The sequence below is a fragment of the Nothoprocta perdicaria genome, unplaced genomic scaffold (genome assembly GCF_003342845.1).
Source record: "Nothoprocta perdicaria isolate Ctin4 unplaced genomic scaffold, notPer1 scaffold_80, whole genome shotgun sequence".
In the NCBI taxonomy this organism is placed as follows: Eukaryota; Metazoa; Chordata; class Aves; order Tinamiformes; family Tinamidae; genus Nothoprocta; species Nothoprocta perdicaria.
Window position 1 is genome coordinate 1,981,795 of NW_020456088.1, and position 13,189 is coordinate 1,994,983.

The 13,189-nt window shown below is 48.5% G+C and overlaps 1 protein-coding gene across 1 annotated transcript in view; it reads right to left on the reverse strand.

Annotated features, from left to right (window-relative positions):
* Positions 1-405: 405 nt before the first annotated feature.
* Positions 406-13,189, reverse strand: part of CSRNP1 (cysteine and serine rich nuclear protein 1) — a 13,736-nt gene continuing 952 nt past the window's right edge. The window contains exons 2-5 of the mRNA XM_026051928.1: positions 6,782-6,980; positions 4,402-4,661; positions 3,633-3,929; positions 406-2,782 (exon numbers count right to left, since the gene is read on the reverse strand). Of these exons, the coding sequence (XP_025907713.1) occupies positions 1,775-2,782; positions 3,633-3,929; positions 4,402-4,661; positions 6,782-6,956 (1,740 nt within the window). The 5' untranslated portion in view covers positions 6,957-6,980 and the 3' untranslated portion in view covers positions 406-1,774. The remainder of the gene's footprint in view (positions 2,783-3,632; positions 3,930-4,401; positions 4,662-6,781; positions 6,981-13,189) is intronic.

The following is a 13,189-nucleotide window of genomic DNA, read 5'->3' on the forward strand; positions in this document are numbered from 1 at the left end:
AACAATAATAACAACAATACAAGGACACGACAGTCTTTGCTATATTCGTACGCTGAGATTTCACATCTTTGCCCTGATGAGTCCACAATGATTTAGCTGTTGAGTGGCAGGTACCAAATAGGGCCACTGTGGATTTGAGCTGCCAGCCCAAGGAAAGGCTCCCAGACCCTCATTCCCTTCCTCGTCACCCAGCCCCACATCGGCGCATCCAGCACATCACTGGTATTCCTGGGGCAGGCACTTAGTGTGTCACCCACCTACTGATCTTATTGTACATCATGACCAAATAGTGTCATCTTCTTGGACTGACTCAAACAGTACATGCTCAAGAAGGCCTCTGTTGACTTTCTTGAACGCAACAATTTCTCTCTTTTTTTGCCTTTTTTAAAGCTTTTTCTTTCCAGATGTTACTCTCTCTTCCCTCCAGAAGAATCATACAGGAACAATAAATAACCCTCAAAACCTCCACTCCTGTCTTTCCTATTAAAATTTGCCTACAAATCAGATCTAAACGATCTGGGCCCCAAGGTTGCGGGCAGTTTTATCCAGGGTGTTTCCGAGTGCTACAGAGCACTCGGATCCGGAGTGCGAGCGCAGTGTCACTGCCACCAGCTTCACCCTCCTGGAGTCCCATGGGCTGGGAAGATCCTTCCTGCTCACGGTCCCTCTGCAAGTTCAGGCACCACAACTGATCGATAGCGATCTCATGGCCAAATCCTTAGGAAATTAAATAACTTATGAAATAATTTATGAGAAAGGTTTCCTTTCTTCTTTTTTTTTTTTTTTTGTTTAAATACAGTGAGTTCATATTATTCTTTGAATGGTTTAGGGTTTTGCTTATTTGCTTTCTATAGCAGAATTATGGATATCGCACACCTCCATGTTACCATGTCTACTAAAGGACCATTAGCTACCAAAGGATGCTGTTACACACATTTCCTCATCTCCCTCCTGTCAGGCTCTTTAAGAAATGTTATATGAAGACCAGTTCAGTGTCAGATAAAGTTGACACCTTTCAGACTCAGAAAACAGTGTTGTCCTTAGGATGTGTGCTGCTAAAGACCTTATTGCCCTTCCAGGTCATCGATAAACCACAGTGCTATTCATGTACTACAGGTAAAAAATAAATAAATACAGATATATTATGCAAAAGAAAATATGATTGTACACATAATACATCTGAGGTACTACCAATTTAAATAAGGTTGTGTGCTAGTTCAAGCTTCAGTGGCTAGTTAGAATTCTGGAATTTGCAATAAATAGGTGAAGAATGATAATGCATATAGTGTACGGATCTCTTCTGTAAACCTTGTCAGATTTAAACATAAGAGCACGTTGGGCTAACTCTTATGCAAATCACAATTTTTTGACAATAAATACAGGCTTCAAAAGGTGTCTTAAAAAGTTTCTGCAACACTGAAAAGTTTCTCGAAGGGGCTGCATGTACGACTGGCAATGTTAACAAGGAGCATTTCTCAACAGGTCTCTTCATACAAAACACAAGGAAATTCATACTTGAAAGTCTTCTCCCCATACCAACCCACCCTCCCCACCCACCGTGAAAGTTTATAAACTTTGCACAAACAGCAAGAGAACTGATTGTAGCTGCAGTATGTCAAAACGTCCACTTTCTATAAAGACCAAAAATAGTTTGTTTGCTTAGAAAGTTCTTCTCTTGTCGCACATTTTCCTCTCAGTGAAAGTTTGCCCGCTCTACTTAAGTCTCTCCAGTCTTGTTTTTGGGGCTCCAAAGCATTCCTGCTCTCCTCCCTTTTTAAACTTTCACCGTTTCCATTAGCGATGACTTAATGGCATCTTCCAAAAGCTGATTGTCTGTGAACGGGGCTGGGGTTTCGGGGACAGATTCAGACAAGCCGATGAGCGACTCCAAGAAACAGGAGCCCTGATCTGCACCTTGAGGGAAGCCCGGGAAATTGGGCAATTGAAACTGCAACGCAGAGAAGTTATCGAGGTTTTCGTATTCCTTTAAGGAGTTATAAAGAGGTCCCAAGTTATAGTCCGAGAAGGACTGAAAGAAATCCAAGGAGTCAGAGGAAAGGCTGAGATCTGTGTAGCTCTTGGAGCACGGCTCCGCCGGGGATGCCGCGCAGCATGAAAGCCCATCACAGCGCGCGTGGGCCGCCTCCTCCACGAAGCAGCTTGCGTCCTGGTTGGCGTTCTCATCCAGGCACTCGGAGAGGTGGGACAAGTGCCCAGAGCCTGTGCCCACGGCATTGGCCTTTTCCACACACTGCTCTTCGATGCCGGTGCTGAAGAAATCCGCGGGATGGAAGCAACTCAAGTTGTCCTGGCAGGTGTCGCTGTTGTCCTCGCCGTCCGAGTCGTTGAAGTGGAGGATCCGCGCTAGGCCATCGTCGTCGACGTCCGACTGGGACTTGTCGGAGGGGCCGTTCTCGTAGGGCTCCTCCAGGTCCTCGCTGGGGCTGGACGAGATGGAGGAGTCCGTCATGTCGCTGCTGCAGCTGTTCTCGCCGATGGTCTCCAGGTCCATGTTGAACTGGAAGGCCGGCGTGAGGGGCACCGCTCGCTCCTCAAAGACAGTCTTCCCTACTGAGCAGCCGAACTGATGGAGCCGCTCCCGGAAGGAGGACTCGGAGCCTTCGCTCACTTTCTCGCTGCTCTGCTGCTTCTTCTCCAGCTCCAGTTTCATGATGGTGTGGATGAAGTGGGTCTGCACGCGGGCCTGGTTGAACTCGATCCGCCCTTCGGTGTTGCCGCAGCCGTCCTTGGTGCAGCCACAGGGGAACGACGTGTGGTCCATCTGCACAGGGACAAGCAAACGTGGCGTTAGACCCATGTGGCCCATGAACACGTCCCACCCCTGTCCACCCTGCCCCAAGCCACAACAAGAGCCGCGGCAAGCAGCAAGGAAACCATGGGAAGCGCAGCTTAGTGAAACTGAAACTGCCCTTTGCTCACTGACTCTGAGAAACCACTTTAGCAGTGAAAAATAACAGCTAAGAGATTTAAAAGGAAGATAAAAGGGGAAAAAAAAAGACAATAGAAAAGGGCATGCTGCTCTTTTAGAGGGTTGTCTTAGAAAAAAAGGATGGCTTTCAGTGTAACTTAAAACCAAGTGCTTGAGGGAAAGCTGACAGATAAAAAGAAATGTAAAGCATTACATTTTAAATGGAAATACATGTGGAAAATAGTGGATAAATAGAGGTTTAACAAATATGTACCATGCTATTTAATATACACACATAGCATGAGTTTTGGGGCGTCGCTGAGAGGCAGGACTAAGTGTCCAGCTGGCATTTGTGGTCCCTCATACCCGAATTATGAGCAGCCGCTAGAGGGAGGCTGTGGCACACACACAGAGCCCCACGCGCCGACCACAGCGGCGAGTGCGCAAAATACCAAATACGCCTCCCCAAACACAACGGGCATGCACCCATCAGAGAAAAGGGGGAAAGAAAAGGAATAAGATCCCTAAATTCCCTACAGGAATTTGTTTGCAGATGGTGTCTAGAGCTAGCTCTGGGCTGACGCTCTCAGCGATGCGGATGGTGTCCCTGCCAGGTTTCATCGCTGGTGCTGCTTGGAAGGAGCACGTGTCACCCTTTCCCGGTGGCACAATGCCCGCCAGCCGCGGTGCTCAAGTGCCCTACCTGGCACTTGATGCCCGCTAAGCTGCAGCTGCAGGTCTCCGGGTCGCAGAACTCCTGGCAGTCGCAGCCGCAGTCCTCCCGCGACAGGCGGATGTTGTGCAGCTCCCGCTTCTCCTCCTTGTCGATCTTCTTCACGCCCACGGCCTTGAGCAGCGCCCGCCTCTTCTTGGCTGGGTAGGGCTGCAGGAAGAAGCCGTCCTCCAGGTCCACGTTGCTCACGTCGATATCGTCGTCAGAGATGTCTTCGATGGTGAGCTGGTTGGCCTCCTCTGACTCCTTCGTGCCATTCATGGTCAGCTGAGGGAAAAGCGCAGGCAAGGGGTTAGGGACTCACTGTGAGCATCAAACTCTGTGTGGCCAGGAAAATTGTGGCAAAGGAACCAAAACAGTGCCCGTTAACACCCAGGGTTGGAAGAAACTGGAAAGGGAAGATCATTCTGGTAGTGGAAACCTCCAGAATCAGCATACGACACACCTGGTCCCCAGGACAAACTGGACTTTTCCCAAAGAGCTTGCAGGCCATGGAGGTACAGACCTCTCCTTACTATCTCACCTAAAGACCTGACAGGTAACCTACACATGGGATTAAGATCTTTCTTGCCATCTTCCAAGGATGGAGAACTGAGCTGAAAACCTCATGCTAGAGCCTGTGGTTTTCTGGAGATCAAAGCAAGGTCAAGGACTTATACCCTGTGGTCCCAGAGAGATCTTGAAAAATATAGTGGCTATTAACTATGAGCAACACTCATCCACTCACGCTTTTACTCACTTTCCATTTCAATGCTTCCAACTTCTCTTCTTTTAATTTCTCCTCGAGCTTCTCCCGGCGGACGTTCTCCTGCTCCTTGGAGAACTCTGCGAGTGTAAACTGCCTGGAGGAGCTGTGCTTGCTCACCATGCCCAGGGTGCAGCCGCCACGGCTAGGCACGCTCGTGAAGCCCTGGCAGCGCGGGAAGTAAAACACAGTGACCCGGTCAAACTCCACATTGTTCTTCTTTAGTCGCTTGGATTTCTTCAGGATGGACGTGGCTAAAAATGGGGGAAAAAAAGCACATGGAGTCAGGAGGGCCATCCTCACAAGAGGAGGGATAGTAAGTATTACGTAAAGGTGGGACTCGCAATTTCACTCTCAAGAGCAACATGACATCAACTGAGGACAATTTGTGGATCTCCGAAAGGGGGAAAATGTATGGACAGAACTAAGCCAAGCCTTGATGTTGCAGAATTGCTGAGCAGATTCACCCTAAGAAGCAGCTGCTGCTTTACCTTCCCGCATGATCTCCCCCAGGAAACAGAGATTTGCTTATTCTTCATGTGCAGCAGAGCCTAACAAGCAAAACAACATCTTACGGGCCTGTCTTGCTTCAGACCAGAGGGTCCTGCCAGCCGGTTTGCAACCATCTCCTGTTTGGGCTAGAAAGGTCCATTCCCAGGACTCACAAGCATGGACACTGCAGAAACAGCGCAGTTTGGGCTCATGTCTTGAGCACAAAACCACCAAAATGGCTGTTTTGCTGGTGCTTCCTTCCACCATCCTCTGGGAGGAACTACGAATCTACAGCTTATTCTCAAGAGGCTTGTTCGAGAGCAGCTGCAAAGACGTTAATCTACACACAGGTGATCCAGGGGGCACAAATGTGGCAAAACATGACTCTGTCTTGTCTTAAAACTGCTGAAACACTCTACACCCCATGTAAAGCAGGACCCTCCAGGGACATGTGGCTTAGCACGTTTGCTGGTGCCAACGCAACTGATGGAGATGGATGCAGAAGCAACCTGAGAGACATTGAGATTCCACCAACATCCCTGGCTGCAAAATGGGGAACATCAATAGTATTTTGGGTTACAAAACTGCTTTTTCTGCAACATGAGAATGGCAGGAACAAAAGTTAAGCATGAATTCAGAGCCAGGTCCTGTTTTGGTCCTGTTCAGTCTCTTGTGAGAGGCAGCACAGGATGTCTCAATTGCCACTATGGAAGAGTAGCAAAAAAAAAAAAAACAAAAAACAAAAAAAAAAACCAAAAAAAAAACCTCGAAAGGGTGGTGATGCCCCAGGATGGTCCTAGGGATGGTGGAGGGAGAAGACAGCCTCAACTGGGGCCATCGCTGCTGAGTCTGAACCCAAACGACTGTCCCAAGGGTGGCTGGGGCAGTTGGCTTGGCCAATCGGCCAATTTGCAGCCTGGAGGAGAGTGGGCCTTCCTCACCAAAATACAGCATTTTGGGTTCCTCTGCAAAAATGCATCCACCCAGCTACGTCAGCACCTTCTGTGAACTCATGAAGAGGGTTTCACAGTGGGCTCTACACTTGCTTTGATGCCATCTCTGTGCTGCGCCTCCCATTTTGCCCATGACCTCAGTTCAGTTGGCCACATTAGCTTCCTATCAAGGGCCGAGTTAACCACCGCGATCACTTATCGATGGAGCTGTTAAACGTTGGCATTCACTTCTTTCTCCTCCCAAATTGCTTTTCCATTCCTGACCCTTCTCCAGTTGAGCCAGGGAAATACAAAAAGTTCATTGTTTTGTCCCAAAACTGAAGAGGACAGGCAAGAATGGGACTCTTTATTATGACAAGACTTCTAAAGCCTTCGCAGACCACTGCATGTTTGTGTATGTCTGCTAAGTGGACCTAAACTGCTACATACAGTGGGTGTTCAGAATAACTTAATAGAATGGACTACTCCTCCTCCCTGAAGATGGTCCCCTCTTGTTTTTTTTTTTTTTATTCTTTGCCTGCCAGATAAGGGTTTTTGCAGACTTGTCCCCGATGTGTTTTCCTAAAAAGCTCTCCAAAATGCTTTTGCTGAGAAAACAAAGTAGCATTTATCTGCACCAGCAGCAGAGGCAATGTCAAATGTGTCATGGTCCCTGGCAGAGCACCCAGCCTACTCGGGAAATGGGCTCTCAAATGGCAATTAAGCTACTGGTTAATCATTAAAAAAAAAAGGTAGAAAATACCAACAGTGTGGGCCTGGCCTGTCTGTATAAAAGCTGCCCATTTAACAATTTGAGAGTTGAGGGATTTGCAGAGGGACCTACAGTGCTGGAAGACTACCCTGAAAAAGCCATCTGATGCAGAAAGCGGCCTAAATCATTTGGCTTATTGACATGAAGCTCATTGGCAATGGCAAGAGGAGGTACTCACGGGTGAAGTTGGACGTTAAGGCCGAGCTGGGCTTGGTCTCTCCACGGGAGCTCTCCTCATCCGATTCCCAGCCGGAGGAAGCGGAGGAGGAGGAGAGAGGGGAGCAGGAGGAGGAGGAGCAGTAGGTGCTGTCATCCCCCAGCTCTTCATACTTCCTTTTCAATACTCCGCTCATGGTCGCGCCGTGTCTTTCATATACCTGAAAAATGAGGAATAAAGGCAAAATTAAGCAAGAGAAACAATGGTCACTCCTAGGAACAAGTCGCGACAGCAGTAATCCCCAGCATGGCACCACGTCAACCTGGCTGAGCACTTAGTCGATCTTACTACAGACCTCCATGCACACCTGCCAAATTTCCCATTTTTTCTCATCAAAAGCCCAACCATCGTATACAACGCACTGCTCAGAATCAAGCTCCATCAATGCCAACATTATCAAACAAGAAATCTCATGGTTTGCTTGCTAATTCCTTGATGTTAATTCCTCATCCAGCTCTCTTTCGGCGCAGTTACAGCTTTAGTGTCTTGCTAATTATAAAAATAAGCCTGTTTGCAGAGAACAATCTGTTGGCGTGATTTACTTGCTATAGCCCCCTGGGGAAACACACTTATTAAATGAAGCACTGCAATACAAATGTATCAGCTGGGAAGAGCGGCACTTCTCACAGTGCCTTTCATAGCCGTTCCCCTGTTTAAGGAGCTCTTCTTGTTTAGGCTGGGTTATGTATCAGGCAATAAAAAAACCAATGCAGCTAATGAAAAGCAAAGTAGGTCGGCGCTAGTCTCCGTTGCTAAATCACCTTCGTGCTCTCCTATCATCTCAAGGATCTACAAGTGCTACCAGGTCAACTGCAAACACCTTCAGCTGTCTCGGGGGAGTGAATTTGTCCATCAGGGCCAGAAATGTCTGACTTTCTTGCCATTTCATTGGCATGCCTGCTGCAGGTCTCCAAAAAAGCCACCAACTGACAGCCACCAAAAGACAATACAAACCACCTGACATGACTCCAAACCTCTTAGTGATGGCACTTGTACCTGAGCAGCTCACATAGTCATACTGCTACATGTTGTGCATGGTGCCTCCAAAGCCCTCCATCAGCATTGATCAATCCCACCCACAAGCAGCTTCCCTGGAGACAGAGAGCCCCCCAGAAGGTTAAAAATCACCAGAAGGAATCAGATCTGCGGGGCCCAAAAGTTAGTAATTCACTGCACATTTTGCCAAGGAGCCCCAGCACGGCAGTGCTCTGCTCCTGGGGCCAGGCCACCACCAACCCACCTCGTCCCTGTGCACAGATCTGGAGCTACAGGCAGTTTTGCCACCAGCAGGGCTTTTGGGGCCTGAATCCAAAACAGATGGGGAGAAGAGGGTGGATTTGGCCATTGTCCTTCAGCCTCTCTGCTGCCTGCCGCGTATCCTGCCTGACACCTGGATTAATCCCTTTGCTGCCTTGGCCCACACAAGGCCAACCATTCCCTCTGGGTTATTTTCAGCAAGGGCAAGGCATCAACTTGCTCTAAGGAACCAACAAAGTGAGGAAAGTCTCCAAACCCCTCACCTGGAACAAGGCCCAGTGGAGGCTAGAGGACTTCTCAGCCCGGTTCCATCAACTTGCTCTAAGGAACCAACAAAGTGAGGAAACCCTCCAAACCCCTCACCTGGAACAAGGCCCAGTGGAGGCTAGAGGACTTCTCAGCCCGGTTCTTCCAGTTCCATAACTGTTAGAAGAGGTCCAAAACTTTGCAAGGAAAGGCAAGATACCTCTCTGCTCCACTGGGTTTCCAGGCCAGTGGGGCTTCCCTATGAAGTCCCAGCCCTCAGGTCTGTCTCTCACCACAGATGACACCTCAGAGCCACAAAAAAGAGAAAGAAGCCCTCTGAGAAGCCCTGTCCCTCTGCAAGTGGGATGGACAGAGAATGGCTGAGTGACCTTGTGCAGGAGGATTTGCAAAAATATAGTCAAAGCCAAAATATGAATGGACATGGGTATAATTTTGACTACTGGACATGGGTATAATTTTGACTACATCCAAGCTTGCCAGGAGATGCTGGAGGATGGTAGAACAGTCAAGGTCACACAGCTAAAAATGAAGTTAAGTCTCAGGAAAACAACACTTGTCTGGCCCAGGTCACTTGCTGCAGGATCCTCTTTTACCCCCTCCACATTGACATGAATGGCTGCTAAAACCTACTGCCCTCCCAATTTCTGCTTCTAGGCTTCCAGAATCATAGGCTTCTATGGTGCTGTGGATCATAATCACCTTCCATGCACCGTCCATCCATGGGCCAAATCTTCCCCTCAAGCATTTGCTTCTCCTTAAGCACCAATATCCATCTCCTTTCTGGCTCAGCATGGCCCCATGTACTGCACAATTGAGGAGCATCAAGATCTTCCCAAGCTACAGCCAAAAGAAATGAAGTTTAGGAACACCCAAGGCAGTGGGAACAGCAGAATATAGGAGGGCACCCATTTTTACATGGTATAAGTGGTCCACAACTCCGAGATGCTAACACAAGAGCATCTGTCACTTAGCATGAGCTGCACAGCCTTTTCCCAAACTACACAGCAAAAAAACAGGTATTGTCCAAGGGAAACTACTCAGATTAACACAAACACAAAGGCAGAGCCAAGGAAGCTGTGTTAGACAGCACAAGTCTTTGTCTTTTTCCTTTTAGCCATAAATACTTATCATCCTTGATTAGGCATGTTTAGCGGAAGAATTAAGGAAGGTGCACACACCCCACTCATCTATAAGAACAGCCAAATACATAGGAAAAAGAAAAAAAAAAAAAGCCTTTGGCTCTTTTTGGCCTTTCTTCTATTGAAAATATCTGTTGTTTTGTCAACACAAGATGGGTATCTTGCAAACTTAATTCTCAAATAATGGGAGAAAGCTTCTGGAAAGGCTGTTGCCAACCAGCCAAAACACATTCACCTTCTCCTATAATGTTTTCCTCCTCTTCCCGTTTCCTGATTTTAGGCTGGAACATTTTCCAGGTCAAGTTTTTCAATCTTTCTCATTAACTCAGCACCATATAGATATGGTAGGGCTGCACCCATCAGTGTCTACTTTCCACCGCTGCCCTCCACAAAAGAAAAAAACAGATCCTCCAGGATTGTCAGGGCAAAGCCAACACTTTTCCTTCTTGACCCCAGCCCTTGGGAGCAGAATCCACGCCAGCAACTCCACACCGCCTTGAAACCAGCGTCGCCGAAACTGCTGGCTGCTCTGCCAAAAAGCCTCCGAGGCCAATTCAGATGCAGTGAGGATATTTTAATTGCAGTAATTCCACAAGTCTTAATCTCAGCTCCGCATTTATAGCCCTACACTTACATAGAAGTCACAAGAATGTGCAGAGCAGCGTGAAGGAACAACAGAAAAAAAAAGAGATCGCTTGTGCTTGACGTTGCAAATCTCTGCAAGCACCACAGACTGCAGGAAGATTTTACCACCTTCTCTCCTTTTTTTCCTTTTTTCCCTTTTTTTACATAACCTGAAATAAAATAATCCTATCTTCCTTTTAGTTGCCAAAAAAGACATTCTGTTCTTGGCTAAGACTTCTTACTCATCTATTTTACTGAAAACAGCTTTTGGAACAAGTACACAACGCAATGGATCAAACCCGCAGGAATTCCTCTCTGGCACCAGAACTCCCACTATCCTGGGAATACTTTCTAACAAATATTTAGCCCAGATGTGCATTCCTTTCTTTTTCTCTCTCTCCTTCCTTTTTTCTTTTTTTTTTTTTTTTGAGCATGAATGTTGGGGGGTGGGCAGTGGGTGGAGGTGGCCATCGAGTTGGGGGGGAAGGGAACTGAATCTGCTAAATCCTATTTCTGGCGCTCAGCGAGTTGCAGGGTAAAGCCCTAATACGCTGGAATGCAAGGAATTAATGTTTTAACTATCCTGCTCTTGGACGACGTATCAACTGTAAATATTTCGAGTCATTTCAATGTAAGAAGGTTTGGCATTTGTGTAGCCAAGCGGAGAGGAAGGCAAGCCCAGTGTCCACTTGGGCTATTTATAACTGCACAAAGAGACATTATGGTTGGGTAGCAGTATGTGGACTCTCTGAGTGGTATTTTGGAGCTTTCCACACACTTTGCGGGGTGCAACAAGGCCAGCGAGGCAGTGCAACTTCTTCAAGGGAGGCTGGTACTGCAGCTTCGGTGCCTAGTAGCATTCCAGTTGCCCAAACTGGCACCTTGGGCACTGCAGGAGGAGCAAGGACACTCCCAATTGGTGCTGGCCTGCTGGAGCGTGCCAAAGCATGAAAACACCCCAGGAATAGTTAAAAGCCAATTTCTTTCCATAAAGCAACGGAGTTCAAGCAAGCAAACAAAAGGATGAAGGATGCAATGGGTTAAAGGCCCATTTTTCCCTTTTTGCGCCCATCTGCGGATGCTAGGGGTGAGAGGAGGCGGGAAGCTGGCGCCGCATCCCGCCGAGCCGTGAGTCAGAGCGCGGCCGGCTGCCTCTCCACGAGCTGCTCCGGCCGGAGGAGCCACCAAACCTGCGTGCTGCTCAGGTGCAGCTCCCGCGCCCGGAGCCACGCGGGAATCACGGCACGGAGGAATCCCTGTCCTCGCCCACGGCGAGGCACCGGGTGTCCGTCCATCCGCCCCTGCTCCCGGCGGGACAGGCGACCTTGGGGTGAGCGCGGCCCGAACGCCGCCGGCGGCTCCAGCAACGCCTCCGGCTTACTTAATAACCAGCCCGCTATCAGCCCTGATTCATGCCTCCTTCATTTAACTATTTTAATGCTTTGCATATTTATTGGTTCTCCTCATGTCATGGCTTTGGCACTTCCCAAGTGCAGAGGGAGACCCTCGGACAGAGCCCGTCCGCCCCAAGCAGCTTCCCGGGTGCGGGAGCTCCAGCGCGGTTATCTGCACTCAGCTGGGTCTAAGGTTTCATAACCTCCCTCTGGTTAAAAATAGACTCTGCCGACTGTGCAACAGTCAGACCCGAACTACGCGGTGCCACCGAAGAGCAGCATGAATCAGATTGTAGTACCACAAGTTTATTTGCACGCCAGAGCCTGAACAAGCAAAATACCTTTCCCTGGGAAGGGCATAAGAAGTGCTTATTCCATCTAAAAAATTTTTAAATCCCGAGAAAAAGAAAAAAGAATACCCTCCTCTCTCTCCAAAAAAATAAAAAGAAAGAAGAAGCTTTTATATTTTCTGTCACATCTTCTACTGAGCCTTTGCTTCTTGCAGGCAACTTGAAAGGTAAATAAGAAACATTAGCAAATGCATTAAGGGTTATCTGACATGGCCTAGCTGCAGCAAGGTTCAAATACCCTCAGCCCAGATTGCACAGTAATAAATACAAAAACAGCAAAGCGTGCTTTGTCTAGGAAAATCCTCTATTTGATTACGCCTCATGCATAATTCACACCAGGTTTCCATATTTGTCCTCCTGTAGGTACACGCTGTGCATTACCTTGCCGGCTATATATACGCACGCATTTCCTGCACTAAATTATTAAAGGCTTGCCAGGAGCTGCCGAGGCTCTGGGTGCAGGGAACAAACACGTTCTCCCGAAAAGAAACCTCAGAGCCTTGATGGGCCTCATCTGCAGAAAACCTCCAGGGGGAATAAAATAAAATAAAATAAAATAAAATAAAATAAAATAAAATAAAATAAAATAAGCAAAAAACAACCCCAGAAAACAACAGTAACAAAATAAAGACCCGACTTGCCGATGACTTGATAATCTGCTGCACCGAATGACTCGGCTTTTAGGTTTACAAATGCCTCGGAGCGTTTTGCCTCCATCCCTGCGATGCTTTGTAATTAGGCGCCTTAGTAAGCCGGGACTGCTTCCGAAAAGCGTTGTCGCATGTGTCAGCCTCTTCCTAAAGCGCCATTATGTAACTCGTAGGTGACAGACACTTGGGGCCGGGAGGGGGTAGGGGGTAAAAAAATCCACATCGAGGCAACTTCGCGAGCTTTTCTTCTCGGGAGGGGGGGCAGCGGAGGCCGGTGCTGGAGACCGGGGGAGGCCGTCGGGGCCTCCGCTTCCCGCCAGTAGGTGCTGCTCTAGCGACGGGAAAACATCCCCGGCCGGGCAAATTTGGGGAAGAGAGCGGCTGCAAAGCCGCCTCCCCCCACCCTCCTCCTCCTCCCCCCCGCGGTTCTTTCAACATGAGAAAATTGGAAGCGCAGCCTTAAAGAAGGAGCGGGCTCCCGACTTTTAACCGAAAAGGGGGAAAATCGAGCGCAAGGCCAAAAATACATGTATATATTATATATGTATGTATGTGTTTACAGACCTGTGCACACACGCGCGTCCATATGTACGTGTGCGCTGCGGCCGGGAGCGGAGCGCGGCTCCCGCTGCGCGGCCCCGTCGGGGCTGCGGCGGCTCCGCGGCTCCCGCCCCGCGGCCGCGCTGCC